This window comes from Sus scrofa, chromosome 15 (genome assembly GCF_054392235.1).
Source record: "Sus scrofa isolate SSC_HxYL_T2T_F1_AM1 chromosome 15, Sscrofa_HxYL_maternal_Yorkshire_Landrace_v2.0, whole genome shotgun sequence".
NCBI lineage: Eukaryota > Metazoa > Chordata > Mammalia > Artiodactyla > Suidae > Sus > Sus scrofa.
In genome coordinates this window covers 145,070,214-145,091,513 of record NC_139397.1, presented here as the reverse complement: position 1 = coordinate 145,091,513, position 21,300 = coordinate 145,070,214, and the positions used below count along the sequence as shown (strand labels likewise).

At 45.8% G+C, this 21,300-nt stretch overlaps 1 protein-coding gene across 1 annotated transcript in view; it reads left to right on the top strand.

Annotated features, from left to right (window-relative positions):
- Positions 1-1,622: 1,622 nt before the first annotated feature.
- DNER (delta/notch like EGF repeat containing) overlaps positions 1,623-21,300 on the top strand; it is a 337,447-nt gene continuing 317,769 nt past the window's right edge. Inside the window, exon 1 of the mRNA XM_021076495.2 lies at positions 1,623-2,044. Coding sequence (XP_020932154.2) covers positions 1,769-2,044 — 276 coding nt within the window. The 5' untranslated portion in view covers positions 1,623-1,768. The remainder of the gene's footprint in view (positions 2,045-21,300) is intronic.

Here is a 21,300-nt window from a genome sequence, read left to right as displayed (position 1 = left end):
AGCAGATGTGAGGGAAATGTCATAACCGTTTGGGTCCACTTGGAGGTATGAATTCCCCTACTGCATACAGATCTGCCTGGGTTTCAGTTATTTCTTGCAATGGCCACATGCATTTTAGGCATCTCTTAACACCCAGTCTCCTGACACTTGCATCTGTGTCTGCGTGAGAGACTGAGAGAGGCTGGGCAGTTTGGCTGCTGTTTTCACTGGAGAATTTTTTCAGCCTCTGGCTGCTCATCTGCAGCACCTCCACGCTGGGTTCATGTTCAGTCTCTACTTTCTTGCCACAGCAATGCTAGATCTGAGCTTCGTCTGAGACCTACACCACAGCTCAGGGCAATGCTGGATCCTTAACCCACTGAGCCAGGCCAGGGATCAAACCCGCAACCTCAAGGTTCCTAGCCGCATTCATTTTGCTGCGCCACCATGGGAACTCCTCTACTTTCTTTTTGCCCAGCTTTTACACAATTATATTTATGTGCCCTAGAAAATTTGCCCATTCTGTTAATACAATAGGGTCACATTTTCTTTTCTCCCAGGGCCTCTTGAAGACAAGGTGACCAGTACCTAGGAGCCTATTCACAGTAGAGGTTGGGAAAGGCCGGGTGGGGAGGCAAGGTGGGCTGTCTCTGCACAGCCTGACTTCCTTGGCTGTCAAAGCTGGAGCCAGCTGAAGCCGGACGTTTAGAGGAGGCCCCTGGGCCGCCTGACCCTCTTCCCAAGTAGGTCGCGGTGAACGCTCCAAAGCTCTGTAATAAACACTGGCAGGACCTTGGCGAATCTGCACTCCCGAACTGCTCTTGCAGAAGACTGACAGCGTTCTGGGCTGGGAGTCAAGTGACCCACTGGGGTCCAGTCCAGCCAGTCTGGGCCTCAGTTTCCTCCTCGATTCAGCGACAGGGTTGGACACCCTGATCCCGCGGCCTCTTTCAGCTCTCCCACGCCACAACCAGACATTTCTGAGTGGTGTGGCCGACTCCGCCCTCCGGGCAGGGCCCGCGAGAAGAGAGACTCGGTCAGCACCAAGGACAAGGGCCTCGGGGCGCGCTGAGCGGACGCAAGGTCACTTCCTAGCAAGCCCCGCCAATCTGCAGCTGTCCGGGCGCTGGGGGTTCGGAGGTGGCGCGGGTGGGCTGTGTGTGCTGCTGGGGGACGTGTTGTGGGAGGGGGAGAAGCACCCCCGGGGAATGAAGTAAGGCTGGTCCTTGTTGCGGTCTCAGATTCTGCGCCAAGGGCCGGGGAAGGCTGCTGGCAGTCGCCAGCCCTACCCCCGATCCTACCCCTGTCCCGCCTGTGGGGGACGCAACGCTGCTCCGCAGCTGGAGGCCGGGTGAAGTCCTCCCGGCGCCTGCGCTGACCTCCTCCACCCTCTTTTCTTCTGAGCCCCGCCTAGCTCCCCGCCAGGCCCGCGCCTCCACCACTGCCCCCCAGGGGTTCTTTTGGACACACCCACGACTCTGACGGCACCCCTCAGGGCTGGGGGCCTCCGAGGGCCTTTCTGTTTCACTGGCCCCAACTCCCTGTGGGGGAAGGGTCCCCACGCCCCTTTCCACCCCTGCCCGCCCTGAGCCCCGCCCCCGTTTGCCCCGCCCCATTTGCCCCGCCCACAGGCCCCGCCTGCCGTTGCCCCGGGAACCGCGGATCCGGCAGCTGCAGGAGGCGCCCGGCCCAGCCCAGCAGCTCTCGCCGCCACAGCCGCTGCTCGCGCGGTCACAGCCGCCACAGCACCTCAGCTCCGGCTCCCGCTCCTGCGCCCACTCCGTCGGCCATGCAGCCCCGCCGCGCCTCGGCGCCTGGTGCGCAGCTGCTGCCCGCTCCTGCCCTGCTGCTACTGCTGCTCGGCGCGGGGCCCCGCAGCGGCTGCCTGGCCAACCCGGTGCCCGCCGCGCCCCTGCCGGTGCCGGGGCCGTGCGCCGCGCAGCCCTGCCGGAACGGGGGTGTGTGCACCCCGCGCCCCGAGCCCGGCCCGCAGTCCCCGGCCACCGCCGGCGAGCCTGCCTACAGCTGCACCTGCCCCGCCGGGGTCTCGGGCGCCAACTGCCAGGTGAGTGGCGCGGCGGGCGCAGCGCGGAGTGCGGATCGGGGACCCACGGCTTCTCCCCTCCGGCCACTGAGCGCTGCCCGGCTCGGGGCTCCAGGGGGCCTGACTTGAGCTTCTTCCCCTTGGGGAAGCGGATGGGTCTGGCTTCTCGGCCCGCGTGGACGCGAACCCCTGGGCGACCTTGCAAGAGTCGCTTTTCTGCCCACCTTGGTTCTCTGGTTGTGCCAGCCCCGGGCTCTCGGGGCGCCCCTCCTCCCTCCACCCGGGCCTGGCAGCCACCTTAGCCCTGGTACTCCCGGCACGACCATTAGCCACCAAGTGGCGCGCCCCTCTCGGCCCGGGCCGAGCCACGCTCGGCTAGAGCCAGATCTCGGTGCCCGCCCTGGCCGCGCAGAGGGGCCAGCTCTGAGCGACCCCGGCGGGATGTTCAGTGTCCAGGTGGCCCCCGCTCCCTGTTCTGCTGGACCCTGCGTGTGTCGAGGGTGAACCGTGTGGGAGGCAGGGAATGGCGGGCTCCTTGCCCGGTGGTCGGGCATTTTCCTTCCTTTCCAACACGCTTGAGGGTTCTAACACGGCAGCCGAAGGCCGAGAGGTCAGATGCTTCCCCGCGGCCTGCGACCGGCCGTTTCTGAGCTTAAGAGGAAGTGTTGGATCGGTAGGAAGCATGCAAGGGGACGCTACGCTTGGGGCTCGGTCTGTCGCCTGCCCGGCCGAACGCTCCTGGAGGCGCACGTTTGGGGCGGGCAGCCAGGGCGTGAGCTGGGCACTGGGAAGCTTCGAGGAAGCGTGGGGGCAGTGCGAGGGGTGGATTTGGGATTTCCAGAGGACTTGGCAGATGATAATAGACGAGGCAGGTTTACAAGTTTGTTAAAGATGAAACCTACTACCTTATTCACATCAACAGTTTCCGTAGGGGATTTGGTAGCGCTGTGTGTGCAGACGAAAAACCCCAAGTCTCTGTTCCAGGGCAGAGGCAAATAATGGATTTGCCTGAAGTGATTAAATTAAACCAAGTGAATGTGTAACATATTTGGGAGCAAATACTTTCTTTTACACATTTGGAGTGGAGGAGTTTGCTTCATATAAATTTGATAAAATGCCCCAAGAGTTACTTTGCAAATGCTTAAATGCACCACTTTTATTTGTGCGGGAAAGTGGCCGCATATGATATGTTGTGATTTGATATGGTAGGATATGGTAGGTTCCAGTTTTTTAATAGAGGTAAATGGGATTGAGAAGCGTGACCTTGACAATTTTTGCTATTTTCCAGAATCTTTGTTCCCTCTCATTCGTGAGTAGCAAGTTATCAAACGCAATCTATCTTTTCAATGCTCTGCTCTTCTTTGTTAACTGGCTCCAATAAGCTTTAATTCCCTCAAAGGGTATGAGGAGGAGGAGGAGTGTGTGTCATCTGACCCTGCCAGCAGGTTCAGGGCGTGGAGACTTTGGAGAAATGCCTGTTGGAGCCATAGGAACCATTAGGACAAAATCCTGCTTACCAAGTTCCCCTGTTGCTTGATGATTTATATGACTTTTACTGAAGAAATGGATTGCCCGAATGCTTCTGTCAAACCATTCTTATATTTATATGTCAGAAATCCATCCTTGAAAAAAAATTAGTTGATTTGGACTCAGAGTGTAGTAGAGATGGACCGGACAAGGTAGGCTGGAATGCACTTCAGTTTAAGTACATGGGAAGAAAGACTGGACATTGAGAATTGAACCCAAGTCTGAGACTTTTGTGTGTGTGCGCGTGACTCTAAAAATACAAGCTTCAACAAAGGGAACAGCCTCCTTAGGGCTCCCTAAAGATGACTCAGGAAGAAGCGTAAATATTTTTTGTCCTAAGTAGTGGTTTGCCATATAATGTATTGATTCCAAAACGAGTCATGAACTAATACACAGATATTGCAGAACTAACCGGTTCAAAACGGATGCAGGTTTCTAGCTCCCAGCTGAGGCAGTCGTAGCTGTGTGAATGCTGCCCATCCGAAAAGAGGCAACACTGGCTGTCTCGAGTTCCAAGTTGAAGAGAGCTGGAGTAACTGTAATTCTAACGGGAAAGCTTAGCAAATTTGGAACCTGATGCGGCTTGGTTACCCAGAAGAACTTAACCGAGATGATTCAGAGCCTTCTAAGCCCATAAAAAATTGATTCCTGATCATTTTAATTTAATCTCTCATGATCTTGCAGTAAACAGTTGAGACTCTTTTTCTATATGGGGGAAAAAGAGATGCTCTCAATAGAGAAGTTAAACAGAGGGGAAAAAACCCCCTTACCCATACTCAATTACAGATAAAGGAAATGGATGTTAGCCATGGCAGACCGTGAGGTTGCTGAAACAGAACCACGCGCTCACTGGATAAACTGAAAATGGAATTTTACCTGTACGTGAAGAGAATTCTTTAAACAGCAAGTGCCGCCCCTCCCCCAACCGCCATTCAAACCTAATTCTGACTTTCCCCTTCTTCCTTCCTCCCTCCCTCCCTCCCTTCCTCTTTCCTTCCTTCCCTCCTTCCTTTTCTCTTCCTCTCTCTTTCTTCCTCATCTCTTCCTCTTCCTCCTCCCTCTCGCCTCCCCCCTTCTTATTTTACTTCTTGGTGTGTGTTGAAAATTAAGAAAGCCGTGAACCACGAATTAGGATGAAAATGGATTCAGGCTGTCTTCTGCTTTTGCATGGTCAGCTGACTGCGTTTTGGCCAAGGCCATGGGTCCGGGCAGTGCTTCCGTGTCACCTGATACCAGGAACTCACAGAATCTGGGAACGGTGTGATGGGAAGGGAGAAATGTGTGGGTTTGAAGTTGAGCTGCTGCCCTTAAGCCTGTTGTGACGGGTGATCTAAACCAAGTCTCGGCTTCCTCATCTTCCAGGATGGGATCTCCCTCACGGGGCTGGTGATAAAGGGTCTGATTTGAGTTTTTGATGTTGAACTGCTGACAGCTTTAAAGTCTACCTGTCTCTCTTCCTCTGCTGCCCGGATCTTGGCAAGCTGATAAGGCTAGGTGTTCTTTCCTTTGGTGCTGGTGAGAGCTTTCATGCAAGCCCCTGCCATGCTTAGGAGACATCTTTTCTAAGTCCTCTAACACTTAAACATATGAAATCATGAGGATTCAGTGGATTCTAAGATGTGTGTGGAAATCCAGCTGACAGAGATGTGGTGATATTGATGACAGTAGCGATAATGATGACGGTTGCTGAGCCTTTCCGCAAGCACTTGCCCTGTGCCAGTCCTGTTTCGGGGGCTTTACAGACACAGCTCCCCAGACCTTGTGGTGTCCTAAGAGCTGAGCGCTGTCACCATCCTCATTATTTAGATGAGGTGCAGAATTTTTTTTTTTTTTTTTTGGTCTTTTGTCTTTCTAGGGCCTACCAGAGGCACGTGGAGGTTCCCAGGCTAGGGGTCCAATCGGAGCTACAGCTGCTGGCCTACGCCTCAGCCACAGTAACTCTGGATCCGAACCTTGTCTGCAACCTACACCACAGCTCACGGCAACGCCAGATCCTTAACCCATTGAACAAGGCCAGGAATCGAACCTGTGTCCTCATGGATACTAGTTGGGTTTGTAAACCACCGAGCCACGATGGGAACTCTGAAGTGCAAAAATGTTAAATGACTGGCCCAAGGTCACCCTGCTGGTCACTAGTGCAAGATTTGAACCTGGTAGCTGGCTTGAAGTAGAGCTATAGAGTCTGAAGGATGCTGAGACAAAAGTCCAGCCCTGGCCCTTTTATTTTAAGCTGTGGGACCTTAAATGAACCTTATAACCTTTTTGAGTCTTATCAGCAAAAGGGGATGGAATGATTTTGGAGTCTGGTTTTGCTTGAAAACACCGATTTTGCTCTGAAGGCAGCTTGTATGTGTGTGCCCAGCGGGAGTAGAAAGCTTCAGGAATGACAAAGATACCACAGATCACCTTATGCCACCTCTCAAGCAGTGTCACTTCACTCAGAGTTAGGATTCTGGGTCCTGGCTGAAGTTATTTTTACCATGATGACAAGCATAGGAACACTACATCAAAGACACGAAAATATTTCTGATGGATTTGAAAAAACTTCAAACTTCAAATTAAAAAAGAAATTGAGGGGCTGCTATTCTTGCCTTTCTGGTTCATTTGGGGAAGCAGGCAGGTATCAGAGGTGGCAGCTGCTGGACCACTTTTTCTTTTTGGGCGAGCAGTACAGGAACTCCTCCCTTCCATTGGGCCTTCCATCAAAGGTAGGGATTATTTAAATTTGTATTATTTTGTTTGTAAAGCCTTTTTATTTTAATGAAATAATTCTTTGCCAAACATTCAAGCAGTCAGTCACCTGCTTTTTTTTTTTTTTCTTGTCGTGTTCCCTAGGAATCTTATTCTTTGGGATTAGAATAAAAATGTGTCAGTTTCTGCACTTGTAGGAAAAAGGGGCTTGTGTAGCTGCTTTTTATGCAATTTTACCCACTAAGCTGATTCCATAATCCTCTCTCTGATTATACATGCTAACTTGAAACAGTGGTTCTGCTTCGGATGAATCACCTTTTGATTGAAGTTTGCTAATAAATAATGACAAAGAATTCTAGTTCTTTGCACAGCATCAGCGTTCTCTGATGGACTTTTTGCACACACGCACCCACATACCTGCATGCACACAAACCTGCATTGTAATATGCGCAAAATGTCCTTTATTAGCTGTCATGAGATGTTGCTTCTTTCTCTGGCTTTTCTATTCACTTTCTGTGACCTGAGGAGAGTAATTGAACATCCCTGAACTTCAGTGTTCATCTCTCCAAAATGGGCTAATGCTGCTTTTCTTATTCTCTTTTTCGAAAAGATGAAATTAATAAATGGCAGCACAGTGAGGTTTTTTTCGATGAAGAGTTTGGGAAAGTGCATTTTAACATGTTTTTAAAAAATGAAGTGTTGCACAGATACAAGGCCTACTACTAGGACAAGGATTATATGTTTCTCATAGAAAATATAATTACACCAGTCTATTCAGGGTCTAAGGCGGTCTTCCTTCAATGAGCAGACTCAGCTCTATCTCCCTATTAGGATGAGTTACGCTACAATATCAGCTCTGAAAATGAAAATTTCATTGTTCTGAAATTTCAAGAAAAGTAGAGTTCTTTTTACTCTCAAATGGACAAGTAATTTCTCAGAAAATGCTCCGTGACATCATTTTGTTTTGAAATAAATGAGCAAATCCTTTGAACAATTTTAATAAAGGAAAGAAACTGTTGTTTTTCCCGATATTACTTAAATGGAGTGATTTTCTCATTTTGTTTATCTGGTGCATTCTTAGCAACATCATTTTTCTTAGCTTGGCCACCTGACAGGAAGGCATTTTTGTCTTCAGTGTCTTTTTGCTTAAGCTTCTCATGTGACCCGGTACCATCCGAAGTGGTTTTGTTCATGCCCTCATTTCACAGGCATCAAACAGGGCAGAAAACCTATCTGGAGCTGAAGGGTATTTGAGTCCGAAAACAGCCTTGGCTGAGTCGTATTTTTAGATCTTCTTACCGATTCGGGAGGCTGCTGTGGTCAGCGCTCCTGAACCCTGAAGCAAGGACTGCAGAATCTTGCCCCCCAAACAGGAAGCCCAAGAGCACAGGAAAGCACTGCGGGTAGAATTTTTTTGTGTTTCCCCCTTACCGCTTCATCTACACTGGTGCCCAGCCCTGGCTGCATGTTAGAGTCTCCTGGGAACTTGGACAGAAACGAGTGCCTGGGTCCAACTGTCCCCCCCAACCACCCCTAGTTCTGACTTAATTGGTCTGGGTGGGGCCTGGGAACTTGTGACTTTTTCAAATGTCCTCCAGGTACTTCTATAGGAGGACCAGGCTGGAGAAGCCCCCAGTAGACTCTTGTCATCTCTCCTGCCCCTCACAGCATGTAGCACTCGGCGGAGAAAAAGGATACTGTCTGCCTGCTCTTGTTCCTTCTCACCCCCAAAGCATCCAGTTTCGAAGGGCCTTGAACTTCTGCCCACGTTCTCCTCCGATGGCAAAGGTGCTGTATCTCACAGTGGACTTGAGGTCTCTCAGAAAGAGAGCAGTGGATGGTGGGTGTCGGGGTGTTAAGTCCAGGTGTGGGGGTCAGACCTAGGCATCCAGCTCTGAGTGTCCTCAGATCAGTAGTTTTTCTGCAGCTTGGTTTCCTCATCTATGAAAACGAGACCTTGATGCCAACCTTGAAGGTTGTTGAGGTTTCAAAAAATATCTAGCCCTGCGACTGGCCAAGAGGAGATACCTAATAAAAGGGAGCCATTGTGCGTATCTACAATAGGAATCTTATTTATTTCATGCTTTTCCCTTGGACTGAAAAAAATTTTTTTTCGTTTCTTCCCTGCCTGATTTCCAAAGAGACTAAAATCCCACCAGGAGAGATTCATTTCTTTGGCTGCGCTGTATCAGATGCTAGGGTGCTGACTCCCCACAGCATTCACTTCTGTTAGTTCTTCCTTTGTACCCCCCCCCCCCTTAACCACATGGGGGCCAAAAGCAGTAATAGAACAGTGTGGGCTGAGCATGCGCTGGCCACCTAACCTTTCATGGAATTGTTCATTGCATCATTTGAACTCTGACCTGTCTTCGATCACCAATCACAGTGTGAGTCTGAGTGCACTTGTCTTTATGAGGGGCCTCTCCCCCCTCCCTGCTCCCCAGGGTGAGTGAGGGCAGAGCAGGACCCAGACAGGGCTGTAGCTTCAGGACTGTAGGAGCACCAGGCACCCGGAGAGCAGATGGGCCCCCAGCCAAGAATGGTTTTAACGTTTTTAAATGGTTGGAAACAAATCCAAATAAGCATATTTCGGGATGCATGAAAATGTTCTGAAATTCAAATTTCAGTGTCCATCAGTAAGACTTTATGGAACATGGCCACGCCCATTCATTTCAGTCTTGTCTGCTCATCTGCTCCATCCACAGAGGGGAGTAGTTGCATAAGATGGCCTGGATTACGAAGCTGAAAATACTTGTTTGGCCCAGGACAAAGGAAAAGGTTGGGTGAATGTTTCTGTAATCGCTGGTGGAAAGAATGTGTCTGTGTCTTTGTTTGACTTCGCTAAAGGCTGGTCCCCCTTCTCCTTTCCTCCTCCTCCCTCCGGCCCTTCTTTTCCAGGGTGTTGATAGCCAGGCTCTAGGGCCTGCTGCTAAGGCTGGACAGTGATGGAGGGATAACAGAGCCTTTGTCTTCAAATTGCTTAAAATCTCGATAGTCATGCTACACAGGCTTTAACTCTTTTTTTTTTTTTTTTTGATTGTCTTTTTCTGGCTGTGGCATGCAGTGACTTGATGTGGGGTCTCAGTGTCCAGACCAGGGATGGAACCTGGGTTGCAGCAGTGAAAGCACTAAATCCTAACCACTAGACCACCAGGGAACTCCCAGACTTTAACTTTTCATTGTACATCAGGCCTTGTTTAATGTTTGCACACTGTGGTTAGTTTACTTCCAGGGAGGCATGTGCTATTGGGAAAGGAAATGCTAGCTGTAGGATTTGGGTATGAATTCTGAGGTTTAGAATCCCCACCTAGTCACGACAAGCTTATGAGCTTTCCTAACCCTGATTCCCCATTCATTCATAGGCTGGTTGGAAGAGTAGAGAGAGTAGCTTGTAAAACCCCCTGCTTTTTTTTGTAAAAGCAGATCCCACTCTCCATTTCATGGTTAAGGAGACTTACCTGGGGTCGTACAGCTGGGTGACCGCCAGTTGGGGGTCTGGCCCCCAGTGCTGTGGCTTCTAATGTAGTGTTTTTACTGTTATTACACTATACTTGCCTCAAACTGCTCTGAGTTTGTGACTTTCAAAGTGCGTGCTGGAGGGGAACAGCAGAAGAAAAATTGGCCATGGGAATTCTCGTCGTGGCTCAGTGGTTAACGAATCCGACTAGGAACCATGAGGTTTCGGGTTCGATCCCTGGCCTTGCTCAGTGGGTTAAGGATCCGGTGTTGCTGTGAGCTGTGGTGTAGGTCCCAGATGTGGCTCAGATCCTGCGTTGCTGTGGCTCTGGTGTAGGCTGGCGGTCACAGCTCCGATTCCACCCCTAGCCTGGGAGCCTCCATATGCTGCGGGTACGGCCTTAGAAATGGCAAAAAGACAAAAAAAAAAAAAAAAAATTGGCCATGGCTCCATTTCTGGCGGTTCTAGTTCCTGTAGAGATGCTTTGGATCTATGTAATGTTCAGGTTTTTCTTCCTTAAGAGAGAGAAAGGGCATAGGGCTTTTGCAAAAGAGTGGGGGTTTGGGCAGTGAAATGTGTCCTTAAAAGAAAGGTGCTTGAAAAGAGAAACGTCTGCTATCTTTTGCTAACAGTTCCTGAAAGCCAGCACGTCCTTTAGAATCTCTGTGCCGGCGCTTATCTGCTGCTTGTAGTTTTTAAAGGAGCGTTTGTACTTGCTTTTGGGTTTCAGAGGCAGATTGAAACTCCTTTATGGAAGGCATCTTGTGGTGGAAGTAATCCCATGAGATGAGAAGGAGCTCGTCCCCGTTTCCGAGGTAGACCAGAACCCCAGAGTCCAGTAACCGCGCTGCTGTCTGCCTAGAGGAAGGACAGCCCCTTAAAGATGATGGCCAGTTTCTCACAGTGCACAGGTCGCACTTCCCACGGTTTTTCTTTGGAGCAAAATCCCACCCTTAATTTTCAAGCAAAATGGAACGCATTTAAATAGGAAAAAAATGTTAAATACATCTTCAGTCTATTGCCCAAGAAAGGGAAGACTTTATATAGGAAACATGAAAAGTAAAGCAAATTCTCTAACTTCAAACCATCCTCCCTAATGATTCCTTACACAAAGGATTTTCAGACTCTTTTATAAACATTAAGCTATGGAGTTCCCTGGTGGCTTAGTGGGTTAAGGTTCTGGTGTTGTTACTACTGTGGTTTGGGTCACTGCTGTGGCTTGGGTTCAATCCACAGCCTGGCAACTTCCATATACCATGGGTGTGGCCAAGATAAAAATAAAAATTAAGATATAGTTTACATACAGTAAATGCTTAAAAGTATTGAGTTCTGTGATTTTTGAAACATAGTTGTGTAACTGTCACCACATTCAGGCTGTAGGATGGCTCATCCCTTTTATAAATTTCCTCATGGCCCTTGGCAGAACCCTCTCCCCAGCCCCATCCTCTGGTCTCTGCTGATCTGATTTCTCTCCTTCTAGTTTTGCCATTTCCAGAACATTATATAAAGTAAATCACACAACACGTGTGCTTCTTCCACTTAGTGTAATCCTTTTGAGCTTGATCCCTGTGGCTGCTCGCATCAATAGTTTCTTTTTATTGCTGAGTAGTATTCCATTGTGTGGATATACCACAATTTTGTTTATCCTATCACTGATTGATGACATTTGGGTTGTTTGCAGCTTTTGGTGATTATAAATAAAGATTCCTTCAATGTTCACGTACAGGTCTTTAAGGGGATGTGTCTTCATTTCTTTTTAGTAAGTACCTAATGGTGGGATTGCTGGATAGTGTGGTAAGTTCATGTAAAACTTCCTAAGAAGCTGCCAAGCTGTTTCCCAGGATGGCTATGTCATCCTGCATTCCCAACAGCATTAAATGAGAGTTCCAGCTGTTTGCATCCTTGTTGGTTCTTGGTATTGTTGGTGATTTAGATTTTAGTTATTCTGTTAGGTGTGTGGTGGGATTATGTTATGGGGTTAATTTGCATTTTCATGACAGTTTATGATGTTGAACATTTTTTATGTGTTATTGCTCATTCGTACCATTTCTTTGAAGAAATATTTGTTCGAATGAGTTGTGAAAGTTTTATGTTTTAGATCCAAATCCTTTATTCTGTTTGTGACTTGTAGATATTTTCTCCCAATCTGTGACTTGTCTCTTTTATTTTCTTGACAGTGTGTTTTTTTTTTTTTTTTTTTTTTTGTCTTTTTTGTCTTTTTGTTGTTGTTGTTGTTGTTGCTATTTCTTGGGCCGCTCCCGCGGCATATGGAGGTTCCCAGGCTAGGGGTCGAATCGGAGCTGTAGCCACCGGCCTACACCAGAGCCACAGCAACGCCGGATCGTTAACCCACTGAGCAAGGGCAGGGACCGAACCCGCAACCTCATGGTTCCTAGTCGGATTCGTTAACCACTGCGCCACAACGGGAACTCCCTTGACAGTGTCTTTTTAAGGGCATACTTTTACTAGCCATGAAGTCTAATTTATATATATTTTTTTATTTTATGATTTGTGCTTTTTCATGTCATAAGAAATCTTTGCTTAACCCAAGGTCACAAAAATTTCACCCTATGCTTTCTTCTAGAATTGTACTGTTTTGGGAGTACATTTAGGTCTTTGACCTGTTTAGAGGTGATATTTGTATTTGTTTGTAGTGCAGTGGATGAGTAGTTTTAATTCTTGGCACATGGATATCTAATTGTTCCAGAAACATTTGTTGACAAGACTGTCTGCCTCCACTGAATTACCCTGGCACCTTTGTGGAAAATCTTCTGACTATACACATGTGGGTCTGTTTTATTTCATTCCAATGACTTTCTGTATCTATCCTTTTGCCAATTTCATACCATCTTGATTACTGTAGTTATCTTAGAGTAAGTCTGGAAATCAGGTTGTGTGAGTCCTTTAAATTCATTGAGATGACATAGAATTCCAAGAATCAGGACATCGGATCACACCTCAGTAGAATCTACAGACGGCTTCAAGAGTATGTAGGTGTCTTGATATGCCAACTTTTATATGTATATATTCTCCTGGGGGAAGGCTCGCAGGAGAGCCTTTAATGAGATTCTTGAGATTCTCATGTGGTCTCATGAGATTCCTGAAGAAGTCTTCCACCAACAAAAGAACCCCTGGAACAGAGGAAGAAGCAGCTAGTTAAACACATGGGACACCTCTGGCCATGGACTAAAGCATGTCCCAAGAACCAGCCTGAGACCATGAAGTAGGCCCAAAAGAGGGGTGCCAGACAAAATATAAAATGCTCAGTTAAATTTGAAATTCTGATTAGAAATGAATTTTTTTTCTATATGTCTCAAATATTGCACATTGTTTCTCTGAAATTCAGATTTAACTTGGAGTACTGTATTTTTAATTTGCTCAATCTGGCAACCTTACTCGAAAAGCCTAACTAATCCCTGCTCTGATTCCCAGCTTTGTTCTGAAGGCTTCATCAATGGCTATTTAAATTCTTGCCAAATAATTACATGAGGCAAATTTTATTAACTTGCATTTAAAACATTAATGTAGCTCATACTTTTATAGCTTCATGGGCCCTCTTAAGAGAGGCATCAAACTGTGTTAGGGCATTCAAAACCTGTAAAAAGATAGTGAAAAAGGCCCATTGGTGAAAGTTATCTATCTTACTGCACCTCTTCTGCTAATCTTGTGCCTCTGCAGTGGTCTCTTTCCCCATTTTGGTGTGTAGCTTTACATTTTCCTCTCTACGTATAAACATATATGAAGCATATGTAAATAGTCATATATCCATTCTATATAAAAATGAATTCATCTTATGCATACTGTTCTGCAACTTTCTTCCTTTTTTTTTTTTTTTTTTTTTTTTTTTTCCTTTTAGAGCTGCACCTGAGGCATATGGAGGTTCCCAGGCTAGGGGTCTAATCCTACGCCAGAGCCATAGCAACACGGGATTTGAGCCTCGGCTGTGACCTACACCACAGCTCATGGCAATGCTGGATCCTTAACCCACTGAGCGAGGCCAGGGATCGAACCTGCAACCTCATGGTTCCTAGTTGGATTTGTTAACCACTGCGCCATGACGGGAACTCCCATGCAGCTTTCTTCTTCTTAATCTATTTTGAACACCTTACAACTTCGTAAAAAAAAGCAAACTCGTTCTTTTTGATGGCTGACTAGTCTTCCATTGTGTGAATAGTTCTGTATTCAGTCCTTATTAAAGCACACTATTTCCATTTTTCCATTATAAATAATGTTGCAATGACTGTAGAGATAATATGCATGTAGTGGCATATATGTGTGTGTATGTATGTATCAAAAGTTAGATACATTAAACATTTTAATACGTATTGCTAAATTTTACCCAAAACGATTAAACAATTTTGCTTATTTGCTAATAGCATATGAGAATGCCTGTTTCCTCACATTTTTGTCAATACTGGCATCTGAGTTTTAGTTTTGTATGTTAACTGATAGATAAAACATGGTATCTCATTGGGTCTCTTTGCATTTTAAAAATTATGAATGAGGGAGAGCATTTTTATGAATTGCCATTCTTATTTTTGCCAAATTCTCTTTTGGGTTGCTCATTTTAAAAATTGATTTGCAGTAGCTCATTGTTAATGAGGAAATTAGTCCTTTGTCCTTTGTGGTGTTAATATTTTCCCTCTATCTTTTTTTCTTTTGACTCTGCTTATGCTCATTGTTTTATAGCTTATAATTTTTGGCTCTTATTTAGCCAAACCCATCAATGGGGTGGTTGATAATTTTTTTTTAGTATATTATTTAATTTATTCTTTTTTTATAATTTATTTTTTTTCCCACTGTACAGCAAGGGGATCAAGTTATCCTTACATGTATACATTTTCCCCCCACCCTTTGTTCTGTTGCAATATGAGTATCTAGACATAGTTCTCAATGCTGCTCAGCAGGATCTCCTTGTAAATCTATTCTAAGTTGTGTCTGATAAGCCCAAACTCCCGATCCCTCCCACTCCCTCCCCCTCCCATCAGGCAGCCACAAGTCTATTTTCCAAGTCCATGATTTTCTTCTCTGTGGAGATGTTCATTTGTGCTGGAAATTAGATTCCAGTTATAAGTGATATCATATGGTATTTGCCTTTGTCTTTCTGACTCATTTCACTCAGTATAAGAGTCTCTAGTTCCATCTATGTTGCTGCAAATGGCATTATGCCATTCTTCTTTATGGCTGAGTAGTATTCCATTGTGTATATATACCACCTCTTCCGAATCCAATCACCCGTTGATGGACATTTGGGTTGTTTCCAAGTCTTGGCTATTGTGAATAGTGCTGCAATGAACATGCTGGTGTATGTGTCTCTTTTAAGTAGAGTTTTGTCCGGATAGATGCCCAAGAGTGGGATTGTGGGGTCATATGGAAGTTCTATGTATAGATTTCTAAGGTATCTCCAAACTGTTCTACATAGTGGCTGTACTAGTTTACATTCCCACCAGCAGTGCAGGAGGGTTCCCTTTCCTCCACAGCTCCTCCAGCACTTGTTATTTGTGGACTTATTAATGAGGGCCATTCTGACTGGTGTGAGGTGGTATCTCATGGTTGTTTTGATTTGCATTTCTCTTATAATGTTTGAGCATTTTTTCATGTGTTTGCTGGCCATCTGTATATCTTCCTTGGAGAACAGTCTATTCAGGTCTTTTGCCCATTTTTCCATTGGTTGATTGGCTTTTTTGCTGTTGGGTTGTATAAGTTGTTTATATATTCTAGAGATTAAGCCCTTGTCGGTTGCATCATTTGAAACTATTTTCTCCCATTCTGTAAGTTGTCTTTTTGTTTTCTTTTGGGTTTCCTTTGCTGTGCAAAATCTTTTCAGTTTGATTAGGTCCCATTGGTTTATTTTTGCTCTTATTTCTATTGCTTTGGGAGACTGACCTGAGAAAATATTCATGATGTTGATGTCAGAGAGGATAATTTTTTTTTTTTAGGTGGGAAATTTTCTCTATTCAGGTGTTCTTTATTTTATTTTATTATTTTCTTTCTTTCTCTTTTTCTCCCTTCCTTCCTTCCTTCCTTCCTTCCTTCTTTCTCTTTCTTTCTTTCTTTCTTTCTTTCTTTCTTTCTTTCTTTCTTTCTTTCTTTCTTTCTTTCTTTCTTTCTTTCCTTTTCTTTTGTCTTTTTGTCTTTTTAGGGCCGCATGTGGCATATAGGGTTCCCAGGCTAGGGGTCTAATCAGAGCTGTTGCTGCCAGCCTCCGCCAGAGCCACAGCAACTCCAGATCTGAGCCGCATCTTCGACCTACACCACAGCTCATGTCAACGCCGATTCTTACCCCATTGAGGGAGGCCAGGGATCAAACTGGCAACCTCATGGTTCCTGTCAGATTTGTTAACCACTGAGCCACGATGGGAACTCCTATTTTTTCTTTTTAACAGCCACACCTACTGCATATGGAAGTTTCCGGGCTAAGGGTTGAATCAGTGCTGCAGGCACTGGCCTATGCCACAGCTACAGCAATGCCAGATCTGAACTGCATCTGAGATTAACCCCACAGCTTGCAGCAACACTGGATCCTTAATTCACTGATCAAGGCCAGGGATCGAACCCTTGTCTCACAGATAATATGATGGGCCACAGTGGTAATGCCCTAGAATTCCTATGTTTGATACCCAGTGCTACAGTGTACAGTACTTTGAGATTATCCAATGTGAGCCAGGAGTTTGGTTTCAAAGAATTCCATTTTGGCCAAGATTTATATTGATAGGACTAACTTATTTTCTTTTTAGAATGTGTAATTAAACACGGCCCCAGTTTATGCCTATTTTGGGAAGAATTGGCATAGATTTTCTAAATTATATTTAAATACTTGTAATCTGTCTTGACTTTTTTTGAAGCTGAAACACTGCAACTGTTTTATTAAGATGCTTCATTAATTTTTTTAAAAAGAGCTGCTCAGCACATTTCCCCTTTAATAATTGGCATGGTTGTCTTAGCATTTTGTTAAAATCACCAAGTTAATTTTAATGGCATTATTGGATTATTGAGTATTTCTTAGAAGTTCTTAATAGTGTAAAGGTCTGATTTCAAAAAGCGTTCTTGATCCAGGCTTGGGCAGAAAAAGGCTCATCTTAATATTCAGCAAAATGCAAATTTCCTTTCCGCTTTAATCTCCATGTTATATTTTTAGCACTTTTCCCCTTGAGAACAACCACTTTTCTCCCAACCAGGAATTTTTTGTGGTCCTCTATCTTTATTTTTACACTTTTACATTGGCCATTGGCTTTTTTTTTTTTTTTTTTCCTTCTGGTTGTGCAAAAGGGAATTCTTTTATTTCTGTCAAAAAACCTCATAGTAAGAGAAATAATCAGAGAGACAGAGAAATGAGAACTAATATTAGCATTTCTCTGAGGCCTAAAATCAACTCTCAGCTAGAGAAAAGTAAATTTAATATTATGTTTTTCTTTTGCTAGGAGAGGGTAGGACGGGGTGGGTTGAGGATTTGGGGCTATAGCGACTGAAAGGGAAATCACTCTTCTTTTTGTTTCTTAAGGAACAAAAAACCTGTTATTATGATCAGCCTTGAGAGTGTCAAAAAAGGAAGCTCACAGCGATGCTGACACCTTTGAAAAAATCTTTGCTGTGAGATTTCCTTGCTTCCTTCGCCTTTGGCGGCCCCTCGAGATGTTTTGTGTGGTTGGAGGAGGCTTTTTTCGAGCAGAGCCTGTGCGAGTTTAGAAGTCGAGAGCCCTTTTTCCTGACCTGGGCTTTTCCTCGTGGCATATGAGTACGTGTGCTTCCTTTGTTCTTTCTCCCTCACGTTTGGAAAAATGGTCCACGTGCAGTGTTGTCTGGGGGATGGAGAACAGTAGATGCCGAGGCCCTTGACAGGGACGGTGATGTTGGGTTCCCTGCCTCTCCTCTCCTTCCTTTTCCATGTGATTCCCTTAAAAAAGGCCTCCTTGGTGAAGATGGGTTTTCTTTCTTCCAGAAAGGGCGGCGGGGGGGGGGGGGGCTTTTTTCTTCTGGGCTCCCGCCCGCTTGCTTCCTTGATAGATCCTGCAAATGAAGGGGTGCTTGCCTCTAGCTGCAACCCCCTAAATAGAAACCTGGAAAGAAGCCTACATACAGAGAGTTCCAGCCTTCCATTCTTAGGCCTCTGACCACAGGGCGCTGGAAGGAGCTTTAATGCATCGAAAGGCTCATTAATGGCCTTGCGTGCATTGCCACAGAGAGAGAGTAAAAGGCCTGCTGTTTCCTGTGGCGTCTTGTAATCCCTTGTGGCCTGTATCATATACCATCCCACGTATTTCCATAGGATCTGTGTTATCTTTTTTAAAAAATTTAATTGGGGCATAGTTGATTTACAACATTGCATTCGATTCAAGTTTATAGCAAAGTGGGTCAGTAATACATACACATGGATCTGTTCTTTTTTCCCACATAGGTTATTACAGAACATTGAGCAGACTGCCCTGTGCCGTACAGTAGTCCTTGTCAGTTAACTGTCTTGTGTAGAGTGGTGCTTTTTTTTTTTTAATCCCATCCTCCCAATTTATCCCTTTCCCTCACAGTTTCCCCTTTGGTAACCCTAAGTTTGATTTCAAAATCTGTGAGTTTGTTTCTGTTTTATAAATCAGTTCTTGTGTATCATTTTGTATTAGAGTCCACATATAAGTGATATCATATGATATCTGTCTTTCTGACTTACTTCACTTAATATGGTAATCTCTAGGTCCATTCATGTTGCTGCGAATGGTATTATTTCATTCCTTTTTATGGCTGAATAATGTTCCACTGTATATATGTACCACATCTTCCTGATCCATTTCTCTGTCAATGGACATTTAAGTTGCTTCCATGTTTTGTCTCTTGTAAATAGTGCTGCAGGGAGTTCCCCTTGTGGCTCAGTGGTTAATGAATCTGACTAGGAACCATGAGGTTGCGGGTTCGATCCCTGGCCTTGCTCAGTGGGTTAAGGATCTGGCGTTGCTGTGAGCTGTGGTGTAGGTTGCAGACGTGGCTCGGATCCCGCGTTGCTGTGGCTCTGGTGTAGGCCGGCGGTCACAGCTCCGATTCAACCCCTATCCTGGGAACCTCCATATGCTGCGGGATCGGCCCAATAAATCGCAAAAAGACCAAAAAATAAAAATAAATAAAAAATAAATAGTGCTGCAGGGAACATGGGGGTGCATGTATCTTTTAAAATTCTGGTTTTCTCTGGATAGATGCCCAGGAGTGGGATTGCTGGGGCTCTGTGTTATCTTAAATATTTTTTTTTCATTGAGGCAAATTCACATGATAGAAAAGTAACCATTTTAAGGTGAATAATTCAGTGGTATTTAGTACATTCACAGTGTTGCGCAATCAACATCTCTAGTTCCAAAACATTTTTGTTACCCCAAAAGGTTGTACCCATTAATCAGTTGCTGCCCATTCCCCCAATCCTTAGTAGCCACCAATCTGTGTTCTATCTTGATGGATTTAACCATTCTTGATATTTCATATACATGGAATCATACAATATGTGACCTGTGGTGTGTGGCTTGTCACTTAGCAGAATGCTTTTGCGAGTCTTCCACATTATTGCATGTATCAGCACTTCATTCCTCTTTGTGGCTTCATTCCTACTGATGGACATTCGGGTCGTTCAGCGTTTGGCTATTGTGCCTCGTGCTCCTGTGAACGAGCTTGTCCACGTAATTGTTTGAGTACCTGTTTTCAGTTCTTTGGGGCATATGTATAGAAATAGAATTGCTGGGTCAGATAGCAATTCTATATTTAACTTTTTGAGGCACTGCCAAGTGCCTTTCCCTCTGTGTTTTCTTCTTATACAAGTGAAGCCCCAGGATCCTGCCTGGGATGGTTACTTACAAACTCATGTCTAGTTGCTGCTCTCCTTGTCCAAGCTCATAGCATCCCAAATACTCCATTTCTGATCTGGTCTGTGGCCCCAGTTCTCATGATGCTCTGCTTGCCCTGCCTCATCGTCTCCTCATGAAAGCGCCCAGCCCCCCATGGCACCCTCCCAGGGAGGCCTCGCCCTGTCCTCTGGCTCAGCCTGGGCCCTGTGCTACTTGCCTCCTATCCCAGTGAGTCATGCCTCATTCTAGTGCCTGTCACCTGCTGAGCTTTAGGTGAAATAGAGAGCTAGCCAGGGGCACTTGAGCCGCTGTGAATAGGTGGCCCTAGATGTCATTGGTCCCGTTGCTTCATTTCAGAAAACCGAGGCCAGAAAGTTAGAAAAACAATGCAAGGCCTTCCAGATCCCAAGTAGCCACATACAGCTTGAGAAAGGTCTTGGCATCTCATTGGGCCTTCAGATGTGCTGTGTGCCCCTAGGCGCTGGCAGCCACTGGGCCTATTCTGTACATCCCAAGGAAATGTGGGGCCTCCCCAGAAATCACTGTGGGTCGCGGTACTGTCTGAGCACACTTGTTTGTTAGGGAACTAGCTCCTGTGAGTTTATCTGGAGCACTTACATTGCTAGTTTTTAATGAGCTCAGTCTAAATGAGAAATTCAAGTGGGCTGGGGGTGGGACCTCCTGCACTTGATGATGGGCCTGAAGGGTTGCAAGCCTGGAGATCACTTGTTGCTTAGCAACCATTGCCAGCCTCCTTGGTTCCTACAACCAGAACCTGGGTAGTGTCCTCAGGGATTGGGATTTGGGCAGTGTGGTTCAGAAAGGAGTGGGAATTGGGTGTTTTGTAAGCTCTGTATGGCTCCTAATGCATAGCTCTCTACAAACAAACAAACAAACAAACCATTTTTAGGGAGCTGGCAACTCTAGATAGTGTGTGGCTCTGAGAAGCTCATAAGACAGCTGAATCCTCAGGTCAAGGGCTCAGCATGCATCTCTGCTTCCCACCCATCCCTCCATTTCCATGACTGGAATCTTCCAGACTTGACCTACTCACAGTCTGACACTGAAGCACGTTTTTACAGAATCCTGGGAGCGGGAGGAGCAAGGTGAATAATCTAAGGGACTCACCCTTTTCCCAGCAGTTTCTGAGCACTGGTTAAAATGGCATTGGAGAAGGCCACCGAGAGAATGATTGAGAGGACTGGACTTCCAGTTGACCCACCAGCTCCACCTGGGCTCCTCATCCCCTCCCCTGTCCTTGGAAGGTGTACTCTGCCCACCATCCCCGCAGGGGAGTCATTTTCAAGGATGCAGCCTTGAGAGAGCGGTGTGATGTTGAGACCATCTGGACTGAATACAGGCCTGAATTTCTGTGTATACATTTTATGATTCTAGATGCTGGTACAGAGATCTGCTTGTCTGGGGTGCCCCAAACATGCCTCGTATGTAAGTTCCCTTGCTTATTAAACCTGTCACCTACCAATCCAGAGGGGTCTGCCTTGTCTTCACAGTACAGGAGCCTGTTGCCAGTTTTACCCTGAAAGTTCCTGAGTTTGCAAACCGATAGATAGCAATACACCCTGAGGACTTTTAGAGCTTGGAGCCGTCCTAGAATTAATCTTGGCCATTTTTCTAATTTTGAATAAATTAGAGAATAACGTGGCAGAATAAAGTGAAGGCCAAAGAGATGAAGGTCAGAGGCAGGGGTTGAGTACTGCTGACTCCCCGTCCAGGGCTCTCGTCACCAAAGCATTTAAGCTCAGACCTTCTGAACACCAAGGACGGTCCTA